General features: G+C 38.2%; 1 protein-coding gene across 1 annotated transcript; it reads right to left on the reverse strand.

Moving 5' to 3' along the window:
* Positions 1–9315: 9315 nt before the first annotated feature.
* On the reverse strand, positions 9316–10170 carry LOC105554988 (olfactory receptor 8B12-like). Its single transcript, XM_012001662.1, has one exon. The coding sequence runs from the start codon at positions 10168–10170 to the stop codon at positions 9316–9318; it is 855 nt and encodes a 284-aa protein (XP_011857052.1).
* Positions 10171–15489: the final 5319 nt, after the last annotated feature.

A 15489-nucleotide genomic window follows, 5' to 3' on the forward strand; every position in this document is an offset into this window, starting at 1 on the left:
TCAAGGGACAAAAAATTCAAATGCAATGCCGTTTGGATTTGGGGAGGTGGGTTTCACTAACATCACAGCAGCAACCTAAAAACATCTGTCAGTTGGGAGCCATACCACATCCTTTCAGCGTTCCTCCTATGTTCCCTCATCAGATTTTTTTTTTTTTTTGAGATGGAGTCTCACTCTCTCACCCAGGCTGGAATGCAATGGTGCAATCTCAGCTCACTGCACCCTCCACCCCCAAGGTCCAAGCAATTCTCCTGCCTCAGCCTCCCCAGTAGCTGAGATTACAGGCATACGCTACCATGCTCAGCTAATTTTTGTTGTATTTTTTAGTAGAGACAGGGTTTCGCCTTGTTGGCCAGGGTGGTCTTGAACTCCTGACCTCAAGTGATTCGCCCACCTCACCCTCCCAAAGTGCTGAGATTACAGGCGTGAGCCACTGTGTCTGGCCTCTTATCAGATTTTTATGCACAACAGCTTCAAGTAAGTTTCTGCAAAATTCAAACAACTGTTCCTGCTTCTCTTTTCCAAAGAGCTTGCCTCAGGGTGCTAAAGTGTGGTTTACCTACACAGGAGATGCAAAATTACTTGCAAATTTGCCCTTAGTTGGAGGCAACCCAGAAGGAATGACCAATTAGTGTGAAGGCATAAATACTCTAGCCCCACTACCACTGACAAGGACAACTCCAGCATGTGAGCTGAACTGAATTTAGAGCTTCTAAATCATACATAACTGCTAGATATGTATTCTTTTATATCGATGGTATATTTCTTAAAATTCAGACTTTGAGCAGGAGCAAAGCCTAAAAACCCTTTAAGAGCCCAGAAAAGCAAGATGCCACCTACAAAAATAGAAGGAGGTAAGTGAAAAGCGAGAGCAAGTTCCCAGCACCCTAAAGAAAAATCTAGCTTGATTGATTGATTGCAGAATCCCTTTCCAACTCACTGGCTATGTTCCCCTCCTTTCCATACATGATCAAGTGGGATCCCCAGTTCCTCCACCAAAAGGAAAGAGATTTTGAATTAGGAATAAACCCTTTGGACAGTGTTTATAGTACAATGTGTCATTTCTATATATATAGTTCTCCCAGCAAAGATGGGCTCAATTTTTCTAAATAAAAAATTTGGCAGTCCCTATGAAGTCCAAACTTAAAGTGCTCTTTCAGGTTTTGCTACATAGAGATACCTGTTTTCTGAGGACCCTAATTGACTGCTAGATAAAGATTATGAAGATGAGAATTGACAAAAAAAAAAAAAAAAACACAAGTAGAAAAAGAACATTTAAATGGAATCTCCACTTTTTATAAAGTGCTGCCCTAATAAGGCTAATTTCTGACTGTGTGCACACTTCCCACTTATACCTGAGTACCTTTAGGAAATAATCCTTCTCATTCAGAGATAAAGAAGACAGACGGGTAGATGTAGAATGAACTCTCAAGAACAGAGAGCAACCACTGTGGAAAGTATGGGCCATTCACCTATATTTTGAGATGCTATCTATTCTCTTTGAATGTGTTTAAATTCATGGATTCAGGAAATCAAACATGGCCTTGCAAAAAAAAATAATTTTCTCAACCTCCTAGACTCTTCATTCTTTTACCAACTAAATAGTTATTAAGCATCCACGGCCAGTGTTTAGGTAACCATGCCCTCAATTAATATATATTCTTCATCTATGTATCTATACTTTCACCAATACCACATTGTCTTCAATAATATAGCTTCATCGTAAGTGTTGAAATCAGGTGGTATCAGTCTTCTGACTTTATTCTTCTTCTTCGGAATTGTGTTGGCTACTCTGAGTTTTCTCCCTTTCCATATAACTTTCTCAATCAGCTTGCTGATATAAATAAAATAACTTGCTGGGATTTTGATTGTGATTGCATTGAATATATAAATCAGTTGGAAGGAACTTAAATCTTAGCAATGTTGTGTCTTTCTATTCATGAACATGGAATAGCTCTTTATTTATGTAGATCTTTCATTTGTTTCATCAGAGTTTCGTAGTTTTCCTCACATAGATTTTGTACATATTTTGTTAGGTTTATTCCTAAATACTTCGAGTGTTAATGTGAATGGTTTTGTGTTTTTAATTTCAAATTCCACTTCTCCATTTGCTGGCATACATGAAAGCAATTAACTTTTTATATTTTTTTCTATTTTTATATTAACCTTGTCTCCTGAAACTCGTTGTAATTGCTTATCGGTTCCTTGGGGTTTTTTATGTTCATTCTTTGTGATTTTCAACAGACATTTATGTCAGCTGCAAACAAAGTTTTATTTCTTCCTTCCCAATCTGTATACCTTTTATATCATTTTCTTTTACTATTGCATTAGCCAGGACTTCCAATACCATGTTACATGGGAGTGGTAGAAGCAGCATCCTGTCTTTGTTCTGATTGTAGGAGGAAAGCACCTAGTTTCTCACCAATACCTATGATGCTATCAGTAGGGTTTTTTGTAGAGGTTCTTTATCAGATACAAAAATTCCCCTTTATTCATAGTTTTTCAGGAAGTTCTTTCATGAATGGGTGTGGGATTTTGTCAAGTGCTTTTTGTGCATCTGTTGATAAGATCTTGTCTTTTTTTTCTTCTTTAAACTTCTCTGGTCTTAAGGAAGCATTTTATATTGATTCTATCTTTTTCTCCTTTGTTAGCAGATCAATTATATTTAAAAAAATATTAGTAAGTACTCTAAAGTTTGCAGTGTGCATTTACAACTGATATAAGTCTGCTTTCAAATAACACCGTATCACGTCCTAGGTAGTACAGGTACTTTATAACAGAGTATTCCCAATCCCTCCCTTCCATCTCTTATAACATTGCTGTCATTTATTTCATCTGTTCATAAGCTATGGTTACCCAATATGTTGGTGCTATTATCATTTTAGCAATCATTTCTCTGTTAGATTAATTAAGACTAAGAAAAACAAAGGAATTTATTTAACTTTTACTCATTCCTTCTCTAATGACTTCCCTTTTTTTATGTAGATCTTAGTGTATGATCTACATCTTCTTTCTGGAGAACTCCTTTTTTGCATGACAGCTGTACCAGCAACAAATTCTCTCCGCTTTTGTTTGTCCAAAAAAGTTTTTGCCTAACTCTCCATTACTTTTGAAGGATAATTTCACCAGATACAAAACTCTAGATTGGTGAATTGTTGTTGTTGCTGTTGTTTTTCCAGCACTTTAAATATATTACTTCACTCTCTTCTTGCTTGCATGGCTTCTGAATAGAAGTCTAATGTAACTCTTATTCTTTTATAGATAAGATAAGTAAGATGGGTATTTTTCCTCTGGCTTCTTTCAATATTTTTTACATTGTCTGGTTTTCTGCCATTTGAATATGATATGGCTAGGTGTAGACTTTTTAATATTTATCCTTCTCACTGTTCAGTGAGGTTCTTAGATCTATAGTTTTGATGTCTGTCATTAATTTTAGAAAATTCTTAGCCATTATTATTTTAAATATTTCTTCCAGATTTCTTCTTTTTTTCTCTCTTCTAGTATTTTTATTATGCATATGTCATGCCTTTTATAATTGTCCCACAATTCTTGCGTATTCTGTTCCATTTTTTTCATTCTATTTTCTCTTGACATTTCTGTTTGGGAAATGTCAGTTAACATATCTTTAGGACCACTGATGCTTTCCTGTACCATACTCAGTCTACTTATGAGTCCATCAAAGGCATTTTTCATTTCTCTTGCAGTGGTTTTTGTTTTTTTAAGCATTTCCTTTTGATTCTTTCTTAGAGTTTCCATCTCTCTGCTTACATTGCTCATCTGTTCTTGCCAGATGTCTGCTATTTTTATTAAAGTCCTGAGTGTATTAATCATAGCTGTTTTAAATTCCCAGTCTGATAATTCCAACATCCTCCCCTATATCTTAGCATGGTTGCTTGTTTTGTCTCTTTACTGTTTGCGGTAGCTGTAGGTGTCTAAAGCTTCAACTTTCTCTAGTACCTTCTTGACTCCTCCTGTTGTCTCAGGATTTCCCTAGAAACTCTCTTAAATAGAGTCTGAGCCATGCTCTAACCCCCTGTTTTTATAAAGGAGATTAATGGATGTGATAGTAAAGTGTGGGCAGGAGGCAAAACATTCTCTATTGCTATGATTATGTCTCGACCTTTTAGTTGGCCTATTCCCTGGGGCTGTGACCTTCACAAGTGCCTCTCAGCTTTTTCTACCCATTATGTGAGACAGAAAGACTAGAGGGAACAGGAGGGGACTGAAGCTGAGAATTTTACTTTCCCAATATTGCGTAGACTGAAGTATGGTTTTCTCTTCTTGTTGCCTAATAATGTCCTGTGCTCCCTCCTCTTTAAGTCATTTCCATTGGAAGATACAACCCTAAATCCCCTTTTACTAAATTTCAAAACAAAAAAGGGTCTCTAAATATATAAATATGTAGGTAGATAGATAGAAGGTACAGAGATATACTTGTATAAGCCTATTCTATTTCTGGGAATAGTTGCATCCAGGAGGAAGAACATAAGCATGGGAGAACTGACATGAAAGGAAACCTTATTTCTACTGTATAATTTTTTGTACTGTTTAATTTTTTACCATGACATGTATTCTCAGGAAAAATATATTCCTTCTTAAATGGAAGCTGTTAATCACCCACCCATAATCTTTTTTATTTTTTTATTTATTTTATTTTATTTTATTTTGAGACGAGTCTCGCTCTGTCGCCCAGGCTGGAGTGCAGTGGCACGATCTCTGCTCACTGCAAGCTCTGCCTCCCGGTTCACACCATTCTCCTGCCCCAGCCTCCTGAATAACTGGGACTACAAGTGCCCGCCACCACGCCTGGCTAATTTTTTTGTATTTTTAGTAGAGACAGGGTTTCACAGTGTTAGCCAGGATAGTCTCGATTTCCTGACTTTGTGATCCACCCTCCTCTGCCTCCCAAAGTTCTGGGATTACAGGGATGAGCCACTGTGCCGGCCCACACACCCATAATCTAATTACTGCCTTCTGCAGAAGAAAACAAATGCTACAGCAAACGTCTTATTCAACAGCAAAAGCCTTAACGCCTTTATCCTAAGTTCAGAAACAAGACAAGGATATCCATTCTCATCTCTATTCATTATTGTGTTGGAAGTCTTAGACAGGACAAGGAAAAACATTAAATAAAAGATATAAAGACCATTAAGGAAGAATCAAACCTGTCTTTATTTGCAGATTACATGAGTATATGCAGAAAAAATAAAGTACAAATTTTTATTTTCTCTTTTGTCAAGTTTAGTTAACAATTCACAAAGTTGCTAGATACAAATTCAATTTACAAAAAACAGCTGTGTTATTACATACTACTAATAAACAATTGAAAATTAAATTTTAAAAAGTTATTTAAAATAAAGTGAAAGGTAAGAAAGGTATGAAATTCCACTTCGAAACAAGGCAAGCATGTCTGTTTTTCTCATCACTATTCACCATTGTAATGGGAGAATACAGCACTTTGGCTGCAAATCAACTTCTCTCAAATTAGTCCCACTAAATTATTGTCACTTGATCTTCAAATACACACATACAAATATAGCCAATACAATTCAGGGAGGAGAGAAGGTCTGTCAATAAATGATGCTGATGCAACTTAACACCTTTATGAAAGCAGTAAAACTTACTACCGCATACCATAACATGATAACTGATTTAAAATTGATCTAAAATCTAAATATTAAAGGAAAAATCATGAAGCTTTCAAAGGAAAACCTGAGAATGACTTTGTGACTATGTAGTAGGAAAAAATTAAACAGAACAAAGCATGAACAGTAAAAGTGGACAAATGAACTTTATTAAAATTAAAATATCATTATCAAAGGACATAATTAGTGAGTGGTCATGGGGAAAGCCAGAGACTGAGTAAAGATAACTGCAATGTGTGTGTCTGAAAAAGCACTCATATCCAGAATATACTTTTTAAAAAACTCTAATCAATAAGAAAAAAGACTAACAAGTTTTTTTGTTTTTTTGTTTTTTTCAGGTGGAGTCTCGCTCTGTCGCCCAGGCTGGAGTGCAGTGGTGCGATCTTGTCTCACTGCAACCTCCGCCTCCCAGGTTCACGCCATTCTCCTGCCTCAGCCTCCCGAGTAGCTGGGACTACCGGCGCCCGCCACCACGCCTGGCTAATTTTTTTGTATTTTTAGTAGAGACGGGGTTTCACCGTGTTAGCCAGGAGGGTCTCAATCTCCTGACCTCTTGATCTGCCCACCTCAGCCTCCCAGAGTGCTGGGATTACAGGCATGAGCCACTGCACCCAGCCACAGCACTATTTTTAAGTGGCCAAATGACTTGAACAGGCATTTCACAAATGGTGATGTCCAAATAGCTAATGAACATATAAAAAGTGCCCAACAAGGCTGGGTGTGGTGGCTCACACCTGTAATCCCAACACTTTGGGAGGCCAGGATGAGAGGATCACTTGAGCCCAGGTATTTAAGAACAGCCTGGATAACCCAGTGAGCCCTCATCTCTACAAAAAGTAGAAAAAGTGGTCAGGTGTGGTGGCATGTACCTATAGTTCTCCTTGCTCAGGAGGCTGAGACAGGAAGATAGCTTGAGCCCAGGAGTTCAAAGCTTCAGTGAGCCATGATCACACCACTGCACTCCAGCCTGGCAACAGAGCAAGACTTTGCCTCTTAAGAAAAGGTCAGGAGTTCGAGGCCAGCCTGGCCAACATAGTGAAACCCCGTCTCTACTAAAAATACAAAAATTAGCCAGGCGTGGTGGCAGGCTCCTGTTATCCCAGCTACTCGGGAGGCTAAGGCAGGAGAATTGCTTGAATCTGGAAGTTGGAGGTTGCAATGAGCCAAGATCACGCCACTGCACTCCAGCCTGGGCAATAGAGCAAGACTCCATCTAAAAAAAAAAAAATCACTGTTTATCAAGGGACTATTTAAAAGACTAAAGCAATATTGTAATACACACCCAATGGAGTAATTAAAATGAAAAATACTGAAAATAAAGATGAAGAGTATCCTTTTCTGAAATTTGTTGATGGGAGTGCAAATCAGTCCAAATATTTTGGAAGACAATTTGATAGCATTTAGAAGCCTAAACATATGCCTACCTTGTGACCCATAAAATCTACATCTACGTATATACCCAAACAAAATAAGTGTATATTTCCAGCAAAATACATGCTCAAGAATGTTTATAGGCTGGGCATGGTGGCTCATGCCTGTAATCCCAGCACTTTGGGAGGCCGAGGTGGGAGGATCACAAGGTCAGAAGTTCGAGACCAGCCTGGGCAACATGGTGCAACCCTGTCTCTACTAAAAATACAAAAATTAGCTGGGTGTGGTGGCGGGTGCCTGTAATCCCATCTACTCAGGAGGCTGAGGCAGGAGAATCATTTGAACCCGGGAGGTGGAGGTTGCAGTGAGCCGAGATCGTGCCATTGCACTGCAGCTTGGACAACAGTGCGAGATTACATCTCAAAAAAAAAAATGTTTATAACAGCTTTATTAATAATATGTAGAAATTGAAAGCAAGGCAAATGTCCATAAAGAAGATATTGGTAAGTAAATTGCTCTACATTCATACAATGAAATACTAAAATAAACAGCAATAACAAAGAAAATTGTTACGAATGAATCTCACATGACTCTCTGTGTTAAGTGAAACACAAAAAAGTAAATGTACTATTTAACATTTATATGAAGTTCAAGCATGAGAAAAATGAAACTGTGGTGATAAAGTAAGAATGTGGATATTTCCAGGAAGAGCATGGGGAGTAGTAATTGCTGGGAAAGGGCGGGCAGGAGTACCCTAAAATGATAAAAATCTTCTATATTTTTGTCTGGGTGGGGGTATGTAATCATAGCCTTATAAATGTGAAAAAAAAATTCATCGAGCAGTTAATGTTCATGCACCTCAGTGTAAAATTTATGTTTCAATTAAGAAGGAGTAGGGTGTTTTCACTGTACTGATTCTCCACCACTCCCACTGCACCGTCAATGCATGTATCTTGAATTTAATAATCATTCCTCTCCTTTAGCATCAAAATGCAATCCTACCCTACACTTTCATTTCCTTAATCATATCCTAATTAAACTAAAAGATTCTAAATGAAAAAAGCTAAACATTAATCCAAACTTTCCCTTTTTCTAATAGAAGATAACTTTCCAAAGTTTGTAAATTAAACTATCTTCCAGACAGTTCACATGCCATGACTTCTGAAAGAATTGTTACCATTACTAATGTATTCAGATCAAAAAAATTATTCTTCTCATTCTTTATACAAAGTTGTACTTCCACTTACCCAATGCTGTGAATATATGACCTCTTCTAAGACCACCATCCCTTCCCTTTATGCCTTATTAAATATATAATGGCAATTGCCTCCCCTAACAACTAGTTGGTTGCTGTGGTGCTAATGGCTCACTTATCCAGAGCTGTCTATTACTAATTTACATTATTCAGACCCTTGAGGTGGGGCTCCAAATTCTGCCTCCATTAATCTTCAGATAAAGAATGAAGCTTGTATCTAACAAACTTAACTCCCTCAAATCTCTTTATCGCTCCCTTAGAAGGCCTTCTATTGTTAAGTCTTGACTCAAGGTTCTATACCATCTCTGTGGGCACCATCCTTGATTCTATAAGAAACCTAACCTACTTCTCACTCACACACCCCAAAATTCTTTAAAAATTTCACTTATCTTTTTGTCAAGACCACATCAACCACATTTTTCACTTCCAACACTCTTGCAAAAATGTTATTCCAAAACTTAACCCTTGAAAAGTTGCATGACATTGCTATGAATATAATTAGATTTCTTTAAATGCAAAAAAAAAGAAAAAACAATTTAAAATGAAATCTGTCAGGGAAACGATGGAACAAGGAAATGTAGCTGAAGAAAAGCACAGCAGATTGTATTAAAATTCAAGAGCCCGGACTCCAGTTTCAGCTCTGGCACCAGGTACATGTGTGTCCTTTGGCAGCCTACAGCATATTTATGAGTGTGATGTATTACATGAGGAGACTGGAGTAAATGATTTCATAAGCCTATTCAAGATTAAACCCTGTATAACAGTAGAAACTATTCTCATAAAATAACAGTTGGAATAGTTGGGGTGGATAAGCAGTGCAGGGAGTAAGTACACTTAAGAATAAAAGTTAAAATTTTTCTCTAAGTATGGGAGAGAAAGAACTGGCATTTGTTCCCTCCCTGAAACAAGAAAAGAAACCCCCTGAATAACAAAGGTTTGGATTCCCTTTCTCATTCACTTTTAAGAGACTAATTTTCCGCAAAAGATTCTCCTCAGGGCAACTTTGACATCTTTATTCCTCAGACTGTAGATTAATGGGTTAATCTACATGGGCATTACAGCAGTATAAAAAATGGAGGACACGTTCCCCTGGTCCAGGGGTAGACTAGAAGGTGGTTTGAGGTACATGAAAGCACCTGACCCAAAGAACAGCGATACCACAATTATGTGGGAACTGCAGGTACTGAAGGCTTTAGACCTGCCCTCTGTGGAGCTAATGTGGAGAATGCTGGAAAGAATAAAACCATAAGAGATAAAAATGGTGACAATTGGCACCCCAATGCCAATGGTCACAATAATAAAAACCACCAGCAAATTTATGTAAGTGCTGTTGCAAGAGAGCTCAAGGAGAGGAAGGAGGTCACACATGTAGTGATTGACAAGGTTGTCTCCACAAAAGGACATAAACGTTATGTTTCCCATATGAGTCACAGCCCCAAAAACCCCCATCCCATAGACACCCAGCAAAAGGAGCAAACACATCTGGGGAGACATGGTGACCGTGTACAACAGTAGGTTACAGATGGCCACGTGGCAGTCATACGCCATCGCTGATAGAATATAGGATTTAGAAAAGACAAAGAAACAGAAGAAAAAATACTGAGTCATACACCCTGCATAGGAAATGATGTTCTTCTTTGAGACAAAACTCATCCGCATTTTAGGGGTGAGGGTAGTGGAATGACTAAAATCTATGAAGGACAAGTTGAAGAGGAAAAAGTACATGGGAATATGCAGGTGAGAGTTGAGCCCTGTCAGGGTTATCAAACCCAGGTTCCCCACCACCGTGACCACGTAGAAACCTAGAAACAGGAGGAAGAGGGGGATCTGGAGTCCCGGCTGGTCGGTTAAGCCTGAGAGGATAAACTCTGTCACGGAGGAGGAGTTCTTGGCAGCCATTCTCCTCTAGGACTGTCTGTGAGAGAAAAAGAAGGAGTCACTCAGAAAGAGAGAAAGGCTACACACACTGGGAAGTTAATGGAAATTAAGGGAGTGGGAGGGAGAAGAAAAGAAACATTTACTGAGCACTAACTATGGAATAGGTGCTGTTCTAAATGCTGTATAGCATTACACTCATCCCCGTTCCACAGATGAGGACACCCAGCCTGGGCTACCTGCACAAAGTCCCAGGGCTACAGAGTTGCAGCAGCCGGAGAGCTCTGTGGTCTGGCTTCCCGGTCTGAGTTTTTTTTAGCGGGAGATGGGGAGCGGGGCAGGGATAAAGGTCTTATTTTCCACTGTATATTCTCAATGCTTACTTGGTTTTTAGTTTAGTTTTTTTTTTTTTTAACACAAATTAACAATTTAAAACTTGTAATTAAATGATACTCAATTACAGAGGAAAACATCCACAGTGCTATAGAAAAAAAAACACCAATGGGCACATAAAATATTATCAACATGACTCATCAGTAAATAAATGCAGATTGAAGGTAGCAACAATAATATGAGTTAGTGTGAGCTTCACAGGAACATCGAAATTACTCCTCTTACCTTCTAACAGTTGACACTGAGCCTTCAAGTGACAAGCCAGGGCTCTGACAGCTGAGAGTGGTCTGAGCTTTCTTTTAACCACTCTGTTGTGGCACCCAGTGGCTCAGACAGGCACTCACCCCCTTCAGCTTGGAGCCACGGTGCTGCTCTCTACCGCCTGTCGCCCATCTCTTTCACAGAAATCCAGTGGCCCTGCGGAAAAGAACGTGACAACTTGGAGCCCAGGCCCATCTGCTTCTGCTTCTCCACTTTGAGAATCTTTATTCTCTTGGAGAATCTTGGTTCTCTTGCAGAACTGAAGAAAACGATCTCTGATTGTGACTTTGTCCCAAGGCTTCTGCCCAGCTACCAGGAAAGAGACAGCAGTCTTTCCTAACACCGTGGATAATAGGCATCTGGAGAGTTTTATTCTGGAGTAGAGACCTCAGAGTAGTTAACAGAGGCTCCCTCAGAGCCATCGCCAGAGACCACCTTCCCTAAGGAAAATAAAATGTTTGTTTACACTCTTGATCCTACTTTTAATGACCTATTCTTTCATTCAGGTTACATCTTTTTAAGCACAATTAAGGACAAGGCACTATGGGAAAAACCAATGCTTGCTACCTTGTATTAAGCACTTACTGTATACCAAACACTGTATCCAACCCAGCACCTTCATACAGACACCAAGAATCCAACACCAATGTACGAATGATTTTACCTCATTTATTTCTCATAACAACCTCATGAATTAGACATGTTAATCTCCGCTTTAAAAGTGAGAAACACACACAGCTAACAGATTCCAGAATCTTAAGTCAAACGCTGATCTGTCTAACTCCAATTTTCATGGTCTTTTCCACTGGCTGTACTACCTCCCTGTGATAATGAATTCTCTGAAGTATTTTTACTTACAAGGGTTTCATGAGATTCTTAATAGATAAAAACAAGCAGTCTTAAAGGATGGCTGCTAAAGTTTGGATACTTGACCTTCAAACCTCATGTTGAAATTTGATCCCCAGTGATGGAGGTGGAGTCTAAGAGGAGGTGTTTGAGATACAGGGGCAGTGCCATCCTAGTGGTAATGAATGAATCCTGACTCTATTAGTTCTCAAGAGAGCCTGGCACCTCTCTTTCCTCTCGCTTCCCCTTTATTGCCATGTGATCTCTACATGCCAGTTCCCCTGGCTTCTCGCCATGGGTGGAAACTCCCTGAGGTCCTCACCAGAAGTAGATGCTGGCACCATGTGTTTTTGAACAACCTGCAGAATAGGGAGCCAAGTAAAAGTCTTTTCTTAATAAATTACCCAGTCTCAGGTATTCTTTCACAGCAGCGTATGTGGAATAAGACAAGGGTAGAACGTATTAGAGCCAGGAAAGGTCAAATTAGGGAGTACTGGACTTCAGAGGAGAAAAGTCATTATTCCACTCACATCCAACATGAACTTTTCCAAGCTCAAAAAATAAAGAAATCTTCCCTGGTTTTCCTGCACTACCTGTTCATGCAAATTAAGCTTGATAATTAAAAACAAATACTAATTAGATAACTAATATCAATTTTTGTCAAGATGTGAAGGCCAGGGAAGGAATCCCACAGCTAATATGTCAGATGATGGGGACTTGAAGAAAGAAGTAAACAAAAATAAATAATATTCCTTCAGCGAATACATATTTAGCATCCACTGTGTCCCAGAAACTCTTCTAAGTTCTTAGTTGGGGAAAAAAAAAAACAGGCAAATTCTTGCCCTCATGAAGTTTTCATTCAAGTGGGAGAAGACAAAAAAATGAAAGAAAAAAAACATGTAAAATGAAAAATGCTATTAAAAAAAAAGCCAGGGAGAGGGGTAGAAAAGGAAGGGGCACAGATTTAATTTTAAATAGAGTAATCTGACATTTCAGCAATGACTCAGAAGAGATTTGAAAAGTGTTTGCTTGATAAGATCGGTTACTCTTCTAAAACATTAGGCACTCGTGGCTTAACCAGCAGCCCTCCAAGGCATCACATTTTCATCCTTCACTTTAAATGCAATATCTTAAGCCAAATTACTGGCTCTAAGGAAGAAAGTTATGAAAATAGTAAGAAGATAAAGGGGCAAGAGACCTTGTTGAGGATTCAGATAATCATAAGTCACACAATGTTGGTTAATGACTGAGACTGGTATGAAAGCTAAAAAAGCTTTGTGTAGCAACTTGCATTTTATAGCCCTTACTATGGACTTTTATATATTAAAGATGACAGATTCCATGGCCAAGAAATAAGTCTCTATTTGAGGAAATTCAAGCTTCAGTTAGCAGACGGATTATACATGCTTTTAGCCAGAGTTAAAGGCTGCAGTCCTCTTGGAGAAGTTATGAAATCATAACACAAAGGGAGAAGTCTTCTTCCAGGCAAGTCCATTGCACACAGGCCAGATGTGCACTGTATCAGTGAAGACTTGCTCACCCTCAGCTCAGTCTAGCAATGATAGTGTCTCATTGGTCAATGTACACTTGGAACTGTCCACGTCCCAGAGTAGCTCCAATGAACCCCAATCCTTGTTCTCAATCCCATTATACACACTTAAGAAATAGAGAAAAACAATTCATTATCAAAAAATTTTAAAAATAATAAAAATAAAGATTAAAATAATGCAAGTTGCTACACAAACCTTTCTTAGCCTTCATACCAGCCTCAGTCATTAACCAACATTGTGTGACTTGTGATTATCTGAATCCTCAACAGGTCTCTTGCCCCTTTATCTTCTTACTATTTTCATAATTTTCTTCCTTAGAGCCAGTAATTTGGCTTAAGATATAGGGTCTTGAGACCCAAAGGGCAAAGAGGACCTTAGGGGTTCATTTAACATTTACTTTCCTCTAGAAGATTTAAAGGGTTCTTGCATTCCTGATGCCACATCAGGAAAGTTCTTCTGAGGTTTTTGTCACTTCAGAGATGGTTTCCATGGGAACTTCATTTCAAATGCATCAGCGTTTTATTTCAAATGAACCAAGGTTTCTTTAAATCATTTTCACTGTTGATTTGCTCCAATATAAGCACAGAGAAGCATAGAAATAAATATTCTTGCTTAATTTACTTTTGATGCAGAACTGTCCATTTTTCCAAAACTTGAATCTCTCTATAATGGATTCTTCATTCTATTTATTGCTAACATTAACATTATTAAAATATGTATGAGACATGGATTATAACATACTTATGTGGTAAGCATATGTACAATGCGCTTTGTATATATGGCACATGCATTAACCTTCAAGTGTCTCATAGACCGTACAACAGCACAAGGGTGGTGGTAAAGGCGGTATCCTTCACTCCACACAAAAGACATATAGGAATAAGCCATGGTTTCAACAAAAACCATATGAAAACCTGTCCAGAGAGAAAAGATGGCAGCTGAAATGTTTGCATATGAAATAATTTCAGTTAGGATCTAAGGATGGGCACAAAATTAGTCTTATCTACCAGAAGTCATATGGCTTGCAATTATACTTAATGGTATATTGGTTTTCAGTATGTGTGTGTGGCATATGAAAATGCTAATAAAGGATGCAAAAGAAATTTTTGACTTCCTAAAGAGATTTGCAGTCTAATAGAGTCATCTCCCATTCTGTCTCTTTATCCTCCTTACCCACTCAATGTTTGAAAATTCCCAGTGACCAGTTCTCAATCATCTGTGCCTCTTCTTTCTTAAATGTTTGGGCATCTCATCTCATGACTTTGAAAACATTCTCTACATTGTTAATACCTAAATTTGCTCTTACCTTTCTGTTAATTCCCTGTCCTGTGTATATGGCCTCTCTAGTAAAATGTTCCAGTGTCATGCTCTGTTGTCACCCTGAACTCAACAAGTACAAAGATTAACATATCATCTTTGTCCCCAAAATAGACATCTGTCTAACCTTCCCAGTTTTACTGGAGAGGAAGTAGAGGGTAGTATTAATATGGTATTACTAGTTCTGGTTTGTTTGGGATCCTCCACTTTTAGATCTACTGTCCCAGAAAATTATTAGTAACAATCCTTTTCGCTATGAAATATATTCCACCTAGGTCACAAATTGCATGATCTCTGTATGTGTTCAGAGCATAAACTTTAGGATCTAACCAACCTCTATGATTACTTGCTCTGCCACTTACTAGTTGTGTGACCTTGAAAATGTTTAACCTCTCCTGAGCTTCAAATTACTTATCTTAAAATGGGGATAATAGTCATAAATGGTGCAGTTTCTAGTATGTAGAACACAACACAGAAGTTATTAAAAAGTATTATATTCAAATCTATGCCCGTGGATGAAAGAAGTATTTTAAACTACAGCGGTATACAGGATCAACTAAAACAGAGAGAGACTTAAGGCAGGAAGATCAGTTAAGGTGGTTTCACAAGCAGTAGAAATAGTAAAGCAAAAACAGAATCAAGCGATGACATCATGAAGAAATAGGATTTAATATCTCAGGTTTGGAGAAGGACAGAAAGGAAAAAAAGCACAAGTGAAACCTGACCAAAATTTTAAGACGAGGGAAGTTTGAGTAGGATGGCAGAAAATGAACAAATAAGGAATGAGGAAGATAAAAAGCTGAATTTCAGTCTACATGATGAAATGCTGCTCAAACCCTTCAAAAAGAATAATAAGCTTTAAAAAACAACAATGAAGGAGGGAGAAAAGGAATCAAAATACAAATTACGTAATCAGCTAAACATAGGTGAACCCAAAAGAGTGATGAATTGTTCCAAGCAGAAATTTTTAAAGACA

The sequence above is a fragment of the Mandrillus leucophaeus genome, unplaced genomic scaffold (assembly GCF_000951045.1).
Source record: "Mandrillus leucophaeus isolate KB7577 unplaced genomic scaffold, Mleu.le_1.0 Scaffold669, whole genome shotgun sequence".
Classification (NCBI taxonomy): domain Eukaryota; kingdom Metazoa; phylum Chordata; class Mammalia; order Primates; family Cercopithecidae; genus Mandrillus; species Mandrillus leucophaeus.